The 20,696-nt window shown below is 50.6% G+C and overlaps 1 protein-coding gene across 2 annotated transcripts in view; it reads left to right on the forward strand.

The window, feature by feature from the left end:
* Positions 1-20,696, forward strand: part of CFAP77 (cilia and flagella associated protein 77) — a 160,779-nt gene that overhangs the window by 79,628 nt on the left and 60,455 nt on the right. The window contains exons 2-4 of one of the 2 annotated variants that reach the window (XM_054520761.2): positions 7,806-7,905; positions 8,462-8,690; positions 15,127-15,436. In XM_054520761.2, the coding sequence (XP_054376736.1) occupies positions 7,806-7,905; positions 8,462-8,690; positions 15,127-15,307 (510 nt within the window). In that variant the 3' untranslated portion in view covers positions 15,308-15,436. Of the gene's footprint in view, positions 1-7,805; positions 7,906-8,461; positions 8,691-15,126; positions 15,437-20,696 lie in introns of those variants that run through there. The other variant, XM_024252098.3, reaches the window with a different exon arrangement.

Here is a 20,696-nt window from a genome sequence, read left to right on the forward strand (position 1 = left end):
CACGTCTGCGTGGGTTTTTCTCCTGGCACTCTGGTTTCCGTCCACATCCCAGAGATGTGCACATTAGGTAAACTGGCGTGTCTAATGGTCCCAGTGTGAGTGAGCATGGGTGTGTGTGTGTGGGTGCGCCCTGCGAGGGTGTGTGTTGGTGCTATCCTGTCCAGGGTCAGTGCCTGCCTGGTGCCCTGAGCTGCTGGGACAGGTTCCCGCCACTCAGAACTCTGAACTGAAGTAAGTGGATTGGAAAAATTAATGAACGAATGAGTACAAAGTATTAAAAATAAAAATCTGTGGCTGGACATGATGGCTCACTCCTGTAATCCCAGCACTTTGGGAGGCCGAGGCGGGCAGATCACTTGAGGTCAGGAGTTCCAAACCAGCCTGACCAACATGGAGAAACCCCATCTCTACCAAAAATACAAAATTAGCTGGGTGTGGTGGTGCACGCCTGTATTCCCAGCTACTCGGGAGGCCGAGGCAAGAGAATCGCTTGAACTTGGGAGGTGGAGTTTGCAGTGAGCCGAGATTGTGCCATTGCACTCCAGCCTGGGCAACAAGAGCGAAACTCCATCTCAAAATCTGTAAAGTTCCTTATGTGATCATTATACAAATGCATGACTGTGCACAAAGCGTAGAAAAGTGCTCAGCAAGCCCTTCGGATTGATGATGTTTGTTTCTTACCTGCACAGTCGGAGGACGGGCTCTTGGCAATTTTGGCTTTGCAAACATTTATTCCTTGATTTAACCCATTACCACTCTGACTGCTGTCACTCATAGATTCCCCCCAAATTGGGTAAATAATGATCTTATTTGTTTTTATTAATCTTTCTTAAATGTATGGATAACTCACATTTACATCAATATTTAATATTAGAAGTATTTTGGTGTTTATCGAGAAGTTTGGTGATGTTTTTGTGACCAGACTGTGCCATAGGAACTGAATTCTTGTTATCTATTAGCCTATGGTAAAATTGGTTTTCTTATATGTTGTTTTGCTTAAAGTTGCAATTTCCAAAAACATACTCATGATGTTGAGTGAGGACTTACTGTTATGTTTTCTGAAGTGATAGCTCTTCCCATAAACCTCAGTCTATATATTGAACAGTAGACTTTTGCCACGCACAGTGGCTCACTCCCATAATCTCAGCACTTTGGGAGGCCAAGGCAGGAGGATTGCTTGAGGCCAGGAGTTTGAGACCTGCCTGGGCAACATAGTGAGACCCCATCTCTACAAATAATTTAAACATTATCTGGGAGTGGTGATTCGGGCCTGTAGTTCTAGATACTCTGGAGGCTGAGGTGGGAGGATCACTTGAGCCTGGAATGTCGAGGCTGTAGCAAGCTGTGATCGTGCCCTTGCACTCCAGCCTAGGCAATGGAGCAAGACTCTGTCTCAAAAAAGAACCCCCACAAAACAAAAAACAAAACAACAACAAAAACAGCAGACTTTACCTGGGGTTCTCCTGTGTGTAAGGCACTGTGCTGTGCACCATTGTGTGGGGCAGAGAAGGCCAGGAAGTCAAGACTCACCTGTTCCATAAGAGCCAAACCCCACCTGTAGAGATGAGGTCTGTGCACATGAAAATACAATCCAGCCCAGGCCATCTATGCTAAATGCCAGCTCGTGAAGTAGGAGGCAGCAAAGACCGTGGAGTCAGATGTGGGTTCAGACCCACCTTGGCCACTCAGCCATGCAGCTTTGGGCAATCAGGACCCTCCGGCTGTCCATGCCTTCTTTTCCATACCTGTGAAATCGGCACAGTGGTTACACCACGTTACAGGATTGTTTTATAAATTGGCAGTAACAGGGGAGCCAGGCATGTGGATGCCAGGATTATAGATGTTTGATGAGCACATGGGCAGGTGGGTGTCCAGTTAGCCTGTCTTGTGGGGCAGATGAGCTGGTAATGGGTGGATGTGCTGCTCCTCTTGGGCATTTGCACGTGAACAAAGGGACTCTGAGACACACCGTACTTGCACCTAAAGGGCTGGATTGTGGACAGTGGGATTTCAGGCCTTGGAGGTATTCGGGGCCAGGTGGAATACAGGGGAAGGTTGCCGAGGACTCCCGCGGCTCCAGCCTGGGCGGACACGGCCATGCTCATTTGATCGTGCTTTGCTTTATTGCGCTTTGCATGTAGGAGTCCTCACAAAGCCCCATGGGTGGCCTCTGGCTGCGCCCAAGTGAGGCCCAGGAACCCCTGGGGTTTCCTACCCATGACCCTCTCTGACACTGTGGTGTAGTGTAGCCTGCCCAAGAAGGAAGGAAGTCCAGGTGCCAGGGCGGAAGATTGAGGAGTTGACGGGGCTTCTCTGAGTGTCCAAATCTGCTTCTTGGCTGAATTCCTGGGAAGTTCTGCTTCATCCTTCCAGGTGATGCTACGGTCAGGAAAAGTCCTGAGAAATGAGAAAGCCACTGCTATGGGCATTCTTGGGGATTTCAGGATGAGACTGTCTAGTCTAAGAAACATAGACCAGAGAATCCATTTGGAAAAAAAAAAGTCACTGTGTTGTTGTTGCTGTGGTTTATCTGGTGCCTGTGTTCATGCAGTTCTCATGTGAAGCTGGGTCTCCGGTGTGGACAGAGAGCACGTTGCTCCATCAGCAGGGAGTTGGGGGAAAGGGCTGACAGACACAGTCATGGATGAATGGCTCCTGGGGGAGGGCAGCAGGCTGCAGGTACAGTGTGAAGGGCACACATTGGGTCAACAACATCATGACCCCTAAAGCCCCTGGTGCTATCTTCGGTTACTGCCCCCACCCAGGGGTCCTGCACTCCTGACTTCTAAACCCAGAGACAAGTTCTTCTGGTGTGTGGCTACATCCGTGTGGAGCAGCGCACCCCTTGTGTGTCTGGCTTCTTTCACTCCACACTTTGTGTGAGGACCACACATGTGGTTGCCCACAGTAAATGTTCTTTCATTCTCAGAGTTTTTTTCTTTCCATTCTTTTCTTTTCTTTCCTTTCTTCCTTCCTTCCTTCCTTCCTTCCTTCCTTCCTTCCTTCCTTCCTTCCTTCCTTTCTCTCTCTCTTTCTTTCTTTTTTTTTAATAGGGTTTCTCTCTGTCACCCAGGCTGGAGTACAGTGGTTCAATCACGGCTCACTGCAGCCTCCACTTCCCGGGTTCAAGTGGTTCTCCCACCTCAGCCTCCCAAGTAGCTGGAACCACAGGCACTCGTCACCATACCCAGCTAATTTTAACATTTTTTGTAGAGATGGGGTTTTGCCATATTGCCCAGGCTGGTCTCAAATTCCTGGGCTCAAATTATCTGCTTGTCTTGGCCTCCCAAAGGGCTGGGATTACAGGGGTGAGCCACCACACCTGGCTCATTCTGAGTTTCTTAATCTCTGTGGGCACTGTTGGCATCAAGGGACAGATAGCTCCTTGATGTAGTGGGGTTGTCTGGTGCATTGTAGGATGCCTGGCAGCATTCTTGGCCTTTACCCACTAGATGGAGGATAGCGCCCCCTCCCAAGCCATGACGACCAAAAATATGTCCAGACATGGCCAGATGTCCTCTAGGGCACATTATCACCCCTGATTGAGGACCACTACTGTAGGGCATTCTGTGTTATGAATATGTCACGAATTTTTTATCCACCTATGATGGCCACTTGGGTTGTTTCTAGCAGTTGGCTATCATGAATTGAGCTGCTATGTGCATTCTTAGACATGTTCTTGGGTGGATGTACATACTCATTTCTGCTGGATGTCCAGGATAGAATTGTTGGGTTATGGGGCAGGCATATATTTAGCTTTAAGAGATACTGCCAAACAGCTTTCCACAGTGGTTGTAGCAGTTTATACCTTCACCAAGTGCATGAGTATACCAGTTGCCCCACATCCTTACCAGTAACATTGAATTTTTTCTTTGCATTTCCCAGAGGTTGACACCTTGACATATGGGTCTTGGCCACTGGGACATCCTCTTCAATAAGTTCCTATTCAAGTATTTTGCTCATTTTTTTCTGTAGGACTATCTGCCTCTTTCTTATTGATTTGTAGTAACTCTTTATATATGATGGATAAGACTCCTTTGTTTTATATATATATATATACAGATATCTTCTCTCACTCTTTAAACTCACAAACTTTTAGAACCAAGGGCACTCTGCTTCCCACATCAAATACCCTGGTGAACATGACTGCCGTTGCTTAACTGTACTTTTTGCAAGACAGTGAATTTCGTAAGAGCAGGGCTGTGTGTCTGATCTGTTCACCCTAGAACTCCCAGCACAGAGGGCTTAGCGCCGAGTGGGTACAAAATAAATATTTGTGGAATGAAAGTATGAGCAAACCTCCCATTGGGATTTTTTTTTTTTTGTAGTCTAAAGCTTCCACGTTTCAGCAGTTATTGATTCCCAGGCAACCACACTAAAAAGCAGAGATTGAGGCACATGCCTGCTCCTTGCTCCCTGCCTGAGGGTGGCAGCCAGCTCCTGAGTCTGTCTGTCGTTCCCCTGCCAGCTGGAAATCTGCCCACCTGCACCTGCCCTGAGGGAGGCGGGGTCTCTCCCGGAGAAGTCACATTTTAATTAACTTATCCAGCAGTCACTGGAGAGGCCGGATCATTTTCATAAACAAATGGGAGGCCAGAGCTTTGTCTGTAACTCAGAGAGCATATTATGGAAGGAATTCAAAACAAGCCACCCTGCAGGGTCCCCATGCACCTGCCTGAAACTCAGAGCTCCATCACTCTTGAGGGACATTGGGGTCTGGGATTTGAGATGGAAAAGAAGAGGGAGAAAAATGATCAACTGCTGTGTAGAGAAGAGTCAATGTTCTCAAAGTAGGCTGTATGAACTGCATGTCTGTGTACCCCTAAAATTCAAAACCTAACTTTGGATGGGATGGCGTTAGCAGGTGGGTCTTTTAGGAGATGCTTAGGTCATGAAAACAGAGCCCTCATGATGGAATTTGTGCCCTTAGACGAAGAGGAAGAAAGCTAACTCTATCTCTGCTCTCTGCCATGTGAAGATACAACAAGAAGGCGGCCATCTGCAAACCAAGAAGAGAGCCCTCACCAAGACACTGGGTCTGTTGGTGTCTAGATCTTGGACTTCCCAGACTCCAGAACTTTGAGAAATAAATGTCTATTGTTGAAGCCACCCAGTCAATGATAATTTGCTATGGCAGCCTAAGCTGACTAAGACAGTATTTTACCCACTCATTTATTCAACCCCTATTTATTAGCATCTATTCTACACTGAGGCCTGGGAAAAGAAGAGTGAGAATAAAGATTCATGGAGTATACAAAAAAGTCTCCATACCTTCTGCTCACTTTTGTTGTGAACCTAAAACTGCTATAAAATATAAAGTCTATTTTAAAAAAAAAAAAACCTTAAAAAATAAAGATTGGATCCCTTTCCTTGCGGGGCACACGGGCTCATGAGGGAAGACAGACATTAAACTGATTGTTATGCAATGAATGACTTAAGTATACTACTTTGTAATTTTATTTGAGATGTAATTCACATTCCCTGCAATTCACCCATTTAAAATGTAGAATTCAATGGCTTTTAATATATTCACAGAGTTGTGCAACCATCACCACAATCAATTTTAAAACATTTTCATCACTCCCCAAAGAACGCCCCTTAGCCATCACGGCTACAATCATTCCATCTGACCTGTCCCCAGCCCTGGCAACCACGAAGCTACTTTCTGTCTCTGGATTTGCCTGTTCTGGACATTTCATGTAGATGGAATCATGCAGGATGCGGCAGCCCTCTGTGTCTGGCTTCTCAGCATGATGTTGCCAACTCCATCCATGCTACCGCGGGTACAACCCTGTCATTTTGTAAGTGCCATGAAGGCAGGCTGAGGCTGCTGTGGTGCCACCATATAATAAGGAGGCTTGTCTAGGACTGATGCCAATCCAGGAAGGCTTCCCAGAGGAAGTGGCTTTTAATATCAGGCATTTATTGTGCACCTGCTCTGTGCCAACAGGAAAAAGAAGGTAATAGGAGCCATGGCTCCGGCTGGATAGGAGTGTGTAATCCAGGCAGGGGGGTCTGCATGTGCATTCATGGAAATCATGAGGGTGGCAAGTTTTAAGCCCCAAATGAGCAGAACAGATAGTAAGAGTCACTGGCTTTCAGACGAGGGTAAGCCATGGTGAACCCAGGGGTCCTGAGAGCTTCTGGCAGAGACAGGGCTTGAAGAATAAGGACCAGTAAGGGTGGGCCTTGAGCAAAGAGCAATGGAGGTGGCTGGGATGCCTGCGGTCCTTCAGACAAGGGGGAGTGTGTTCGTCTGTCTCAACAGGGGGGCTGTGGGGGAGCCTGGGAGGCAAAGCTGCAGGGCTGGGTGGGGTTGGAGGGTGCAGGGCCTGACCTGCCAGCAGAGGGAAGGGTTTATTCCAGAGGCAGTGACGAGCCACGCTGGGTGGTCCTTGACCATCTGTCTACCTCTCAGCACCCAACCTGTGGGAGCTGGAGAGACGGGGATATAGATGAGATGGCAGGAGACAGCGAGGCCAGAGCCCACCAGACCCTCTGGACAGTCTTTGGTGCAGCCAGAGTGGAGAGATCCCGGGAAATGTAACACCCTGTGATTTCGAATCCACGGGCTGTGGCCTGTGGATAGTGGAAGGAGCAGCTGCACCCACCCTTCTCAGTAATGGCCCCGGGGACTGCTGGCACCAGGGAGCCACAAGAAGCTGGGGCTGTGGGGATTTCTTTGGCTTGTGGATCTGAGCATGAGCTGGGGGCAGCCAGCCTGGGTTCCAGTCCCAGCTCTGCTACTTCCTACTGCTTGACCTGAGGCAACCTGTCGGACCTCTCTGTGCCTCAGCTTCCCCCTGAGAAACGGGGATGGTAATGAGACCTGCCTCACTGGGCAGCTGTGCAGACGGCATGAGGGAAGGCCAGGGAGCCCCAGACATTGTGCCTGGGATGCAGTCAGAACCCAGCAAGTGCCCACTGATGCAGCAGATGCGATGGTGTTCGAAGCACTGTCCAGGACAGGGCCTCTGACCTCGAGGAGCTGCTGTGCTAAAGGGAGACCGCGTGGCAGGATGATCAAGAGCGCCAGCCAAGAGGACAGGCACACCTCCATGCGATGCCCTGCCCGGCCCTTGGGGGCCAGGAATATCGACCCTGCCTCTCTAGGCCTCAGTTTCTATAGCTATAAATGGGTGGTGGCGGCAGGGTGGGGGCAGCTAATGTGGTTGATGACAGGGCAATTTCATTTGTACAAACCACCTCTGAGAGGCCAAGGAGTTCCCTAGAGTCCCAGGGAGTAAGGACATCTGGCCAGGTGCGGATGGGTGGCAGTGGCCCTGTCACTGTGTCTTCCCCAGGTGAGGATTCGAGGAAGTAACTCCCTTGTGTGCTACAGTGACGATGGTTTGAGTGGTCCCTGGTGTGAGGAAGGTGGGAATGAAGGTAGGAGAGATGTCTCCTTCCCTCGACGGGGCCTCCGGATGAGGCCTCCTGAACTGGCTCTTTCATTTCCAGCTTGAGCCAGCCAGGTCTAGGCTCCACCCCAAACACAGCTGCTCAGCTCGGGGACTGTGCCTCCCCACTCCAACAATACAGATGTGCCGAGAGGCCTCCCATCTCTGATGTCCTCATTTGCCTTCAACACAGATACGTGGACCCGCTTCTGCTGTGTGACCCTGTGCCAGCTGCAGCCTGCGCTCCTCCCAGGGAGGGCTCTGCCACCCACTCCTGTGCCGCCCTGAAGGCCGTGGCAGGGCCTGGGGCAACGCAGGCATCTGGTGCCTCCCTGCTGCTGGATTACAATACAGTTGGTCTGAGACTCCACTCCTCACCTCTGCTCTCTGTCCTTCCCCCGACAGGCTGAACTCGGCAAGCCCCGGGAAAGAAGCTACAGTCTGCCCGGCATTAATTTTAATTATGGACTGTACATCCGAGGGCTTGATGGAGGAGTCCCTGAAGGTGAGCTTTGGAGCATGAGGGCAGAGGAGTGGGCGGGAGGCGCACCTCTCTTCACAGAGCCCTTGACCTAGCTTGCTGCTTGGCAGCTGGTTGGGTGCTGGAGAAAGACCCAGGGACCGCCAGCCTGGGCAGCTGAGTGGTAAAACCCAGGAAGTGGCCCAGACGGGAAGGGCCAAGCAGAGCCCCGGTGTGCGGTGTCAGGGAACTAGCACGGGCACCCCCCCACCGGCCGGGACTGTGTGCGCTGTGCTGCTCAGGTTACAAGCACAGAATGAGCCCAGGACCAACCCTCTGCCTGCCCAGAGGAAGTCAAGGGCCAGGCCAGCCCAGCTCCAGGGAAGATCCTTGGCTTGGGTACCCTCGGGATCTCTGGGAGCCCTGATCCCGCCCTTTTGGGCTACCATGCTTTCTGGGGGCCAGGCAGGGTTGTCACCCAGCAGGCTCAGGTAAATGGGAAGGCCGAGGACCCGCGTGCCCCTGTTTCTTCTCGATCAGCTGCCTCAGGGTGCTTACTCCCAAGCTGACCACTGCCCCGTGGGTCTCTCCCTGCCCTCAGCCATCGGACGCTGGAACGTGTTTAAGCAGCAGCCCACCTGCCCCCACGAGCTGACCCGGAATTATATCGCAATGAACCGCGGGGCGGTAAAAGCTGGCTTGGTAACTGCCCGGGAGAACTTGCTCTACCGTCGGCTCAACGACATCCGCATCAGTGACCAGGATGACCGGCGCATGAAGAAGGAGCCACCCCCTCTCCCTCCAAACATGACATTTGGGATCCGGGCACGGTAAGGTGGCTGGCAGCCAGGGCTTCATCCCTTGAGGGGGTGGGGGTACCAACTGAATCAGGGACAAGGTCGGAGGGTGACAGGGAAGTGGAGCATCCTCCCAGCCCCACTGTCCTCTCTCCAATGACTCTCTCTTGTGTGACTTCTGTAGCCACACCCTGAATCCTGCTGAGCTGGGTCCTGGCCTTATAGCAGGGTACCCTGTAGGGCTGTGCACAGGTCACCCACTTTCCCTTGATCAACAAACAGTGAATGAGACCTGTCCCTGGGCCAGGCCCAGTGACTTATCTCTGTAATCCTAGAACTTTGGGAGGCCCATGTGGGAGGATCGCTTGAGTCCAGGAATTCGAGGCCAGGCTGGGCAATGTGGCAAAACCCCGTCTCTACAAAAAAATTTTAAAAATTAGCTGGGCATTGTGACATGTGCTTATAGTACCAGTTACTTGAGGACTGAGGCGGGAGGATTGCTTGAGCCCAGGAGGTCGAGGCTGCAGTGAATGGTGATCGCACCACTGCACTCCAGCCTGGGCAACAGAGTGAGACCCTGTCTCAAAAAACAAACAAACAAACAAAACCTGTCTCTGTCTTCATGGAGTGAGAGACGGAAGAGCCTGCCAAGTTACCCAGGCTCTGGAGCCTGGGCTCAAACCTGGACTCTGGCCATAACTGGCCATGGGATCTTTGCCCCAGCTTCCACATCTGCAGAATGGAGATAAGAGTAGCACCTGTTTCACCGTATGCTGAGGTTTCGGTGATGTAATGCATACAAAAACCTGAGCACAGGGCCTGGCCTACAGAGGGCGCTCAACAAATGTTAGCTACTGTTCATGTTAAGATATGATGTAATGTGAGTTGTAGATCCAAGAGCTATGAAATTTTTTAAATTTTTTATTGAGGTTTCACTTATACATAGTAAAATGCACAAATCGTGAAGTGTTCAGCTTAATGCAATTTTACAAATGGACACACTCAAGTAACTACCACTGAGATAAAGATATAGAATAAGTCTTGCATCCCAGAAACCTCCCACACTCCCCCTGAGAAATAGCAGTTCTATTCTATTCTTCCATCCCCTGAGAAATGACTGCCCGGTGGCCCCACTGTCACCACAGTTTAGATGACTGTCATGCACGTCCCAATGGGTCCACATCCTCACCATTGTCAACAAGGGCACGACCGGCCTGGTGCTTAGATCAGCCCCCTGGTGCTAATGAGGGTCCACAGGCCACACATAAGTAGGGAGGGAGGTGGGGGGACACCAACAGAAGAGCCATGCATCCCATCCAGTCAACGCCCCATCTTCTTCTGACTGTCCTTCTACGGAAACCAGCTAACTGCTCTCTCTTCTTCCAGAATTGGCCCTTGCCAAGCCACCTTCCACATTACTCCAGAGTTATCTTGCTAACACACAGATGAAATGAGCCAGACGTGACCCATGTCCCAACCCTGGCACACATGACATTCTATAAAAGCAGAATGTAGTTGCGTTTAATCGAAACTCACTCATGGCTCACATGATTGGAAAGTGCGGGGATAGCTTCAGGCATAGCAGGATCTAGGCAGTCAGGCAAAGCCATCAGCATCAGGTCTCTCTGTTTCTTGGCTGTGCTTCCTGATTTTGGCTCCATTCTCTGAGAAGCTTCTTCCTCACCTGCAAATGGCCAGCAGCAGTTCTATTCTGTTTTTCTCTTAACAGCCCAGTGCAAAGGGCGTTGGTGCTACAGACACCTTGAGTTCAAGACTCTTTGGGCCAGCTCAGGTTATATGACTATCTTCTTTTTTTTTTTTTTTTTTTTTTGGACAGTGTCTCTGTCTGTCCCCCAGGCTGGAGTGCAGTGGCGCAGTCTCAGCTCACTGCAACCTCTGTCTCCCTTCCAGGTTCCAGCGATTCTCCTGCCTCAGCCTCCCAAGGAGCTGGGACTACAGGTGTGCACCACCACACCTGGCTAATTTTTGTATTTATAGTAGAGATGGGGTTTCACCATGTTGGCCAGGCTGGTCTTGAACTCCTGGCCTCAGGTGATCCACCCGCCTTGGCCTCCCAAAGTGCCGGGATGACAGGTGTGAGCCACTGCGCCTGGTTCATGACTATCTTCTACTCAGCCGCTGTGGTCAGGGCTGAGATGCCAGGCCTGGGTCATGTGTCTGCCTCTGAGCCAATGGCTGAGGCCAGGGGAATCTGAAGCCTGGCTGGCCTGGTCTGATGATGCGCCCTTCCCTGGAGTCAGGGGTGAAATCAGTCCCTGCAATATACGTGGGCTGATGGTGGAAAAGACGTACAGACTAGGGTTGTGTTCCAGGAGGGGAATGGACGCCAGGCAGGCAGCAGGACTTCCCAGCCCTTTCTACCTCACTGCACAAGCTGGTCATTAGTACAAAAATGACCAATATTTGTGCATTGCACTGAACAAATAAATAGAAGCGGCTGCTCCCAGACAGTAGTGGACTTCTTGCTATCTGGAGCCCCGTTCAGTGACCTGTGACTGACAAAGCCAATATCTCAGCCCATCTGCGTGGCAGCATCCTGCCCGGCCCTCATTCAAGGCCATTGACATTCCATCCCTAGCTTATCTTTCCAATCTCCCCTCTTGCCTCTTCTGGACTAGGTGCCTTCCTTTGACTGTGCCCTCATATATATATATATATATATATATATATATATATATTTTTTTTTTTTTGGGTAGTCGTTCCTTCTTTATTTTTTATTTTTTTCTAATTTTTTATTGTGGTAAAATATACATAAGATTTATCATCTGCACCATTTTTAAGTATACAACTCAGTGGGAATCATTACATTCACGTTGTTGTGTGACCATCACCACCATCCATCTCAAGAATTTTTTCATCATCCCAAACCGAAACTCTTTCCCTATTAAACACCAACCCCCCAGCCCCTGGCACCCACCATTCTACTTTCTGTTCCTATGAATTTGACTACTCTAGAGATCTCATATGCATGGAATCATACAATGTTTGGCTTTTTGTGTCTGGCTTATTTCATGTATGTAATATCCTCGTGGTTCATCCATGTTATAGCATGCATGCGAATTTCATTCCTTTTCAGGGCTGAGTAATGTTCCCTGTATGTGTAGACCACATTTGGTTGACTCGTTCATCTGCTGATGGACATTTAAGTTGTCTCCACCTTCTGGCTATTGTGAATAATGCTGCTGTGGATGTGGATGGACACGTATCTGTTCTAGTCTTGCTTTCAGTTCTTTTGGGTGTAGACCCCATAGTGGGATTGTGGGATCAGGTGGTAATTGTGTTTTAAGTTTTTGGGAACCCGCCACACTGCTGTCCACAGCATGTGCTGTGTATGCTTTTGTATACTTTTCCCACCATCCTACTCATGGGAAAGAACCCTGAGGAATTAGTCGGTGGGAAAACCTACTCATTCTTCAAAGTTCAGCTCAGCATTGCCTCTTTGGTAAGTTTTCCCACCTCTCATGGCCTCAAATACCAGGCACATCTCTCCCCAGAAATGCATTTCTATTCACCAGCCCTGAAACCAGGAAGGTGACACTAGAGACATCTTGGAAAGTCACTTCGGGGCTGGATTAATGAATTCCTGTACATCATCCTGCCTGTACCTTTGAAATCATCCCCCAGGTGGGTCCCCCAAGGCATCCCCTGTGACTTTTGCTGCTGATCCAGCTCCTCTTCTCAGCTCCCAACACATGTGCCCTCCTTTGCCCTGTTCTCACAGGCTGCCTGGGGCAGAGAGGAGCCCCTGTTCCTGGTCTGTGCTGTGCACTAGGTCACTAGATCAGTCCATGCTGGTGACCAAGTGTCTCAAAGACAGCGTTGTGGCAGGAGAGGGGCCCTGGGTCAGGAGTTGGCCTGGGATGCTAGTTCCAGCTTTGTCCCCCGCTCTCCATGTCACATTCCCCCCAGGGCTTCTGTTTCCCCATCTGTAGATAGGGGGCTGAACTAGTAACACATATACTAATCACAGCACTCTGTGATTCTCAGGCTATGTTTTGCCTCCTCAGCTTGGCTCTAAACCTTCATGCCAATTTATTTTCATGGTCATAAAAACCTTGTGCCAGAGGTGGGCAGGATTACTATCCAACTGAGGCAGGCAGAGGTTAATTGACCTCCCCAAGTTTACACAACCTCTCCATGGCAGGGCTTGGCCTGGATTCTCAACCCTTAGTATGTTTATATTTAAAAATGGAGCCGGGCGCAGTGGCTCACACCTGTAATCCCAGCAGTTTGGGAGGCTGAGGCGGGTGGATCATCTGAGGTCAGGAGTTCGAGACCAGCCTGGCCAATATGGTGAAACCTCATCTCTACTAAAAATACAAAAATGAGTCCGGCGTGGTGGCATGCATCTGTAATCAGTAGGCTGAGGCATGAGAATTGCTTGAACCTGGGCAGTGGAGGTTGCAGCGAACCAAGATCGCACCACTGCACTGCAGCCTGGGTGACAGAGTGAGACTCCATCTCAAAAAAAAAAAAAAAAAAAAAAAGAAAAGATTAGAACACAAAGGACACTTGTGATCACCTGGTTCAAAGCCCTTATTTAAAACAGGAGAAAATAGAAAGAAGTTCAGAGAGATGAAGAGAGCTTCCCAAGGTTGCACAGCAATTTGTTAACTGAGCCAGTTCTGGACTCCAGTTGTCAGGCTCCCCATCCAGTGCTCCTCACTCTGTGTGCTACTTCCTTGGAACCGATGTGCAGCTGGAACACCCACAGCTTCTCATCCTAGTGCCGGGGTTTTCCACGGCATCACTGAAGTCAACTGGGCTCAGAAAGGACAAGCATTATCATCCAGCTTTCAATATAGAATCTTAAATTGCTATAAAACCAAGTGGCCACAATTCCAGGGAAAGGACGTGATGAAATGCTGGCTGTATCTTCTGTGATGGTAAATGGGCTTTGCATATGCAAATTGAATGGATTTTAAAATGGTATTTAATGACAATTTTCGTAGCAGACATTAACATTAATTGCACAAAAATGAAAATGCTGCATTAGGTTGCTGTTAGCAGCAAATATCGTGGCCATAAAGCTTTATCTTTATCAACAGCAGCCCTTTCTGATGTGACGGGCAGCTCCACAAATTGCAGGCAAAAGGGCTTTTATGGAGCAGAAATATCCCCCAAAGCAGGCCCAAATCAGCATCAGTTTCGCTTTATTTCTTCGTAAATGGAGGTTAAATGGCTGCTGGAGAAGCTTTTACTGAGATGCCCAACCTGCGTGGGAAACCTCCACCTTGCAGCACAAATGTGGAGGAAACAGTGACAAAATCATTGCCCCGCTCCCTAATGGGGCTATTACTTTAAAGTTATGGGGCCAAGGCCCATTATCTAATGATCACCTTTTACAAGCCTCAACTGTATTTATTTCTTTACTTTAAAAGCATGTTAAAACACCAAATCCGTTTACACCCGACAGAGGAGGTGTTGGGGCGGTTTGGTCCAATAAATAAATAAACAAAACAAAACAAAAACAAAATGAGTGTTATTTACTCACAATTACGCACGTGTTAAAAAATAAATAAAGTCCCACCTCAGACTGAATCCACTAACGCTCCCTCTAAGCTAGGATGCTAATGAGCAGAGGGGTTGTGACTGCCACCCTGTGAGCTACAATTCTGACCACAGCCAGCCCCCCAACCCCCATCCATGTCTAGATTTGCAGTGGGCAAATGAATTGTGGTGAGGGGTGCACCCCCTCTTCTCCACACGTCTCTGAATCTGCCCATTCAGCCTCAATACCAGATGGGATGCAAAGCCGAATTTAGATTATTCAATTACTTCCTTCCCAGTTATCCTATTTGGTTCCCAATCCACATCAATTTGCTGCGGGTTGTCACTAAATCGGACAGGTGCATTTCAATCCAAAAGCCTGTGTGGCTCGCAGGAAGTGGAGACCTAAGGAGTTATCTGGAAAATGGGGGTCGTGTAGACATGGGGGCAGACTGGGGGCCGTGTAGACATAGGGTCAGTCCTGGGGCTGTGGCTAAATCAACCCACAGAGGAGTTTGGCTGGTACAGTAATTAAAGAAAAAAAAAAAGATTGAGTTGCCACATGTTAAAAAAGTCAGGAGATTTCATATAAATACCTGAATTTTCCATTTCCCTTGAACAAACAGAAGCCTGGGCAAGTGGATCCGCGCTCTGCCTGGCTCCTGGGGCTGGGGCTGAGGGGCAGCGTCCCTTTGGACAGAATCCATGGGCTGTTTATCCCAGTCCTCACCCAGACTGGCTTCTCTCATTTTTGTTACCTGCCTAGTCCAGGTAGGCACTGAGTTTGGAACCACTGGTATAGGCGGATGGTCTCGATCCCTCAGCTAACTGTGGCCTCCTTTTGTCCTCTGATAACAGTATGAGCCACCACTAACAAAAGCTGCTCTGCATAGATCTTAAACATGGCAGGCATTTTGCACACATAATTGCTAACCCTTATGTCCTTCCTATGAGACAGGTATCATTCTGCACACTTCACAGGCCGAGGTGTTGCGGCGCAGAGCCTGGATTTCTACCCAGTCTGGCGGCTGGCTTTGAAGACCACACCTCTGGGATCAGGCAGCTGGAAAGAGCCCCAGCATTCTCTCACTGCTGTTTCACTGTCAAATCCCAGAATTCAAGTCAGGGAAGAATTGTAAATTCTCATTACCAGTGCGCAGGGCCCTAACACAGATCTTAAAGCATGCCGCCACCCAAGGTCCGGAAACAGATATGTCTGGAGGCCAGAAATGTAACTATTAAAGACATGCTTAATTATTGATGCATTTTAATAAGTGTTTGCAAATGTTCGCATGCCCTCGGCACATCTTAATTGTTACTGCTCCTAATTGGCCCAGCGTTGTCCGTTATGATGAGTCAGGGATGGTGGAGAGGGGAGGAGCAGGGAGGGCCCAGCGGCAGCTGGTGCTCTTGGTGGACTCTGGGCACCCTGGGCTCTGCCGCTGTTCTGCTCGGGAGCCTGTGCCACACTCAAGACACAGATGCCAGCAGGAACATCCATCACTCAGTCAACCAGCAAGCAGCCCCTCGTGCATCAGTGTCTGACATGGCCAGATGGAAGGTGAGAAGACCCCACTTTGCACTAACAATGGCAACTATGTGTTATTTTTACTACCTCAGGTCAGACACTGCCGAGGTCCTCGGGAGCATCCTCATTAACTAACTCTGAATAGCTCAGTGAGTACGAAGTTAGCTCAAGTGAGTACAAGGTTGGAATGCTTCTATCCCCATTTTACAGAAGAAGAGACAGAGGGTCTGAGAGGTCAAGTCATTTGGCTGCTCTGCAGTGCGAGGAGGATTAGTGTGGCCTAAATGCCTATGACAGTGACCAAGGGTGTGATCTGCCTCCCTAACAAACATAGGGGTGGAGGTGACATGGGCAGGGATTCTGCTCATGTTTTTCCAGCACTAGAAGGGGGATGAGACAGGATTCTGTGTAAGGCCATCCTGTCTGGATTTTTCTTAAAGCTTTAGAACTTAATCTGAACAGACCCAAAGAGCCTGTTGAGCTTTCCCTTTCTGCGTCACTTCCTTCCCTTTCACATTCAGCGGCAACCACTTCCTGATAAACTCAAACTTCTTGTCAGGGCATCCAGAACCTTTGCCACACTGGATGCTCCGGGCCTGCTTTTCTCATCCCAGGATCTCTGGTGCTGACCACAGTGCCTTTGCGGAAGAGGCCCTCGTGGAGTTGCTGAATGAGTGCGTGAACAAATGGCCACATTGGGGTCCAGATATAAAGCCAGTTGCCACGTGCAACCTCAGTAGCATCCTTAGATCAGCACTAATTAGCCTGGTTTACACCCCCAATCCTGGTGCTAAAAGCCTTCAGACCCTGGAAACATAAGAAACATCAGATAAGCGGGAAATGCAGCTGGCCCAGCCTTCTGTCTGCAGCCGCTGCTGGTCCTGCTATCAGATGCATCATCAGCCTGACGCTGACAAATGTGAAGGATGCAGGAAATTTTACAGGCTGTTAAAAAAATGTTTGCTGCCTGACAGGTTTTTTGAATCTCTCTGCCAAGCTGATTTATTTTACAAATTTACAATGGGCCCATCAATCACTCTGGGTTATTTTGTTTCTCCTGGATCCGATGGCCAAAAAAATCCAAGCCACCCACCCAAGCTCCTATAAAATAATAATAAGCCCTTTCCCCAGCAGCCATCCCAGAAATCCGAGGCAGTTTCTGAAGGGCGAGACCACGTCTACATTTATTGGTGTCCTGAAACCCGGCTGAATGAAACCTGGTCTGACCACAAGGGGGAGCATGTGGCTGTCGCAAAGATCCCCGGGCCTCGGAGAGGGCCTGAAATGTACATTGCCCCCTGCAAAGCCAGGTTTTTCCTGTCCCCCGCATAATCTGCTCCCTGGCACGGACTGCGACTGTCGTTAATACTCCTCTGCTGTATGCCAGGTCCCAGAGCGCAGGAAGAATGTCAGTTTCATCCATCACTGCATCTTCAGCGTCCAACACAATGCCCGGCACATAGTGAGCACTCGAATATGGTCTGGGGCCCTTTAAGACTTTGAGACAGTTATCAGAAGCAAAGAGAGAGTCCATCTGAGACCCAGAGAGGGGACGTTAAAGCCAGAGATGACACTTAATAGACTCCGCTGTGTTTCCCCCCCCCGACCCCGACTGATGTCATGAGTCTGCAGTGCAGTGATGCTGCCTCAAAGAATGAATGTGTCCGCTGTGTTTCCCCCCCCCGACCCCGACTGATGTCATGAGTCTGCAGTGCAGTGATGCTGCCTCAAAGAATGAATGTGTCCGCTGTGTTTCCCCCCACCCCGACCCCGACTGATGTCATGAGTCTGCAGTGCAGTGATGCTGCCTCAAAGAATGAATGTGTCCGCTGTGTTTCCCCCCCCCGACCCCGACTGATGTCATGAGTCTGCAGTGCAGTGATGCTGCCTCAAAGAATGAATGTGTCCGCTGTGTTTCCCCCCCCGACCCCGACTGATGTCATGAGTCTGCAGTGCAGTGATGCTGCCTCAAAGAATGAATGTGTCCGCTGTGTTTCCCCCCCCGACCCCGACTGATGTCATGAGTCTGCAGTGCAGTGACGCTGCCTCAAAGAATGAATGTGTCCGCTGTGTTTCCCCCCCCGACCCCGACTGATGTCATGAGTCTGCAGTGCAGTGACGCTGCCTCAAAGAATGAATGTGTTCCTCGGCCATGTTAATAGACGTAGCAAGTTCAGAACAAAGGAGGTGACCTCCTTGCTCTTTTCTGCTGCTCAGGCCATACTTGTAGTATCAAGCTGAAGAATGCAGGACATCATACATTCAAGGGAAGGTTCATAAACAGGAAGTCGTCTAGAAGGGAGCCATCAGGATGATGGGTGGGAGAGGGGGAGGGTGTCCACTGTGTACAAAGAACAGGAGAAGAGATGAGGTCCTCCTAGCTGGACGTGAAAAGATGCGGCAGAGACACAGCAGCTGTCCATAACCATCTGAAGCCCTGGGATTAGGACAGTGGAGGGGTTTTGCTCTCAGAGGCTTCAGAGAACAAAATGAGGACCAGAGTGTGTGTTGGAAGGGGGCAGTCCTCATAGCTGACAGTTTCCGGGCCCCCACTGAGTGACTGCTGCACGCAACACTAAGCCCCTGTACCTCATCTCATTAAATACAACTCTATCAAGTAGAGACTATCATCCCTATTCTACAGATGGGGAAACTGAGGCTCAGAGAGAGTCACTTGCCCAAAGTCTCCGGGCTAGTTGGAGGCAGCACCAGGATTTGAGCCGACTCTCCTTCCAGGGCGGCTGTTCATATCCACAGGCCGCATGCTTCCAGGAGGCAGAGCAAGGCCCTGGGCGAGGAAGTCATTTCTCATCCTGAGCTCCGTCCACGTTGATGCCAGTGGCCTGGTGCGGAGGCAAGTCCTCAGCAGCGAGATGGCGGCTATGAACAACAGTTACAGCAATGAACGGCCAATGCTGATGAGCACCTACTGGGGCCTGGCTTTCCACAGAGCAACTGGATTAATCCTCACTGTAGCCCTGTGCAGTGGACGCCCATCACCTCTATTTATCCATGAGAAAAGGGAGGCATGGTGAGGTTCTGTCCCTCAGCAAGAGGTCGCAGGTGGTGAATGGAGGTGTGGGGACTCTGTCCAGGCAGCTGACACCAGGACCCTAGCCCTTAGCGGCCTGAACAGGTTCTTTTGGGAGGTGGAGGCATTGGCTGGCTGCCCAGCCCGGGCTACCTCTGCCAGGGCTTTGGGAGCCCCCTGCACTGAGTCCAACAGGGGTCCCCTCCTCCTCAAGGCCTGCCTGCTTCCATGGGCCTGGATCTCCAAGGAATTTTGTTAAAAGGGGCCCAGGCTGAGGGCCAGGCTTGCTCGGTGGCTCACACCTGTAATCCCAGCACTTTGGGAGGCCAAGGCAAGTAGATCACTTGAGGTCAGGAGTTTGAGACCAGCCTGGGCAACATGATGAAACCTCGTCTCTACTAAAAATACAAAAATTAGCCAGGCATGGTGGTGGGTGCCTGTAATCCCAGCTACTTGGGAGGCTGAGGCACGAGAATCACTTGAACCCGGGAGATGGAAGTTGCAGTGAGTCAAGATTGCACCACTACACCCCAGCCTGGGCGACAGAGCAAAACTTTGTCTCAAAAAACAAACAAACAAAAAAGGTAGGGGACAGGCAGGGAGCCATAACTGGGAGGAGGTAGCAGCCTGAGGCCCCCATCTTTTCCCCCTTCCACTCCCAGGAAGCCCAGCCTCCCCGGGGCCCCAGCCTGGCTGCTCCTGATCCACCCTTTCTCCCTCCCCAAACTCCTGCTGCTCCTTCCTCCTTCGTGGGGGCTTTGTCGCCAGAGCCAGAACAGAGACATTTTTCATGCTTTGCCTTGTTTCCCTTTCGGCTCTCCTGTGGCCCGGACAGAGATTTATTCGCGGCCTGACACTCGTGGCATCCCAAGCAGGGAGGGCTCAGGGAGGCACTGATGGGCCCATAATGGATGGGGCCGCCACTCCCCCGGGGCCTGGCCAGGCCCGAACCCCATCCATCAGGAGCAGCTCGGTGCCAAGGTCAGCGCTAACGAGGCTGGCCCGGCTGGTCCCCCTCGGGGCCTCCCAGGTTGCATCGCACATGCTCCGTTCTGCCTTTGATTTTTCCAGAGCTGGGCCTCGCCTGTGTCGGGAGAGGGGCACAGCGAAAGCCCTTCTGGGAGCCAACGCTGGAGTCCAGAGTCAGGAGTCCGGCTCGGTGCCTGGCCCGGCCGTGGGCCTCTTATCGCTTCCACAGCCTCCAGCTCATGACACAGAGGGGTTGCTGGGGTGAGGTTGGTTTAGCTCTTTCCGGGACACAGAGGAGATGGTGCTGCTGTGAGCCAGCCGGCACCTCCCTGGCACTGCATGAAGAACCAGGAGTCAAGCCCAACACATCAGCCCACATCCCACTGTGGCAAGGGACCCCGCAAGCAAAAGTAGACACAGAATGAGCGCGTCATGCAGAGCAGCGGTGAGCCCAGCCAGGACGAGCTGCAGGCAGGCCCCGATCAAACCCGTCGGAGGCCAGATCATCTCATCGTGCGGAGGAGCGGTGAGCTCACATGACGGAGCTGCAGGCTGGGCCCCATCAGTCCCGTCGGAGGCCAGATGGGAGTGGCTGTTCGGGCTAGAAACCGCTGGAGCCTTGCATTCATTTTGATGAATAATAGTGCCAGCTTCCGGGGCCAGACACCATGCTGGGTGCCTCATACACATCAACTCAAGAGATCCCCAGACGGGCCCTAAGGTAGCAACTGACTCTCTTATCCCCATTTTATAGACAAGGAAACCAAGGCCCAGAGACACTTGTACACAATCATGTGGTTGCAAAGGGGTCACGCTGGGATCTGATCTCAGAACCCACATTCGTTCCGTCTGGCCTATGCTGAGAGTTCATTTAGTGCCCACCTGTGCTGGGCATTGTGGTGCTGGGTGTTTGGGATACAGAGAAAATAAAACACAAAACAAACCAATATGCAACCAACAGGTATGACAGCAAGGCAGTGCACACTGTTTCTAGTGGGCA

The sequence above is a fragment of the Pongo abelii genome, chromosome 13 (genome assembly GCF_028885655.2).
Source record: "Pongo abelii isolate AG06213 chromosome 13, NHGRI_mPonAbe1-v2.0_pri, whole genome shotgun sequence".
Taxonomy (NCBI): Eukaryota; Metazoa; Chordata; class Mammalia; order Primates; family Hominidae; genus Pongo; species Pongo abelii.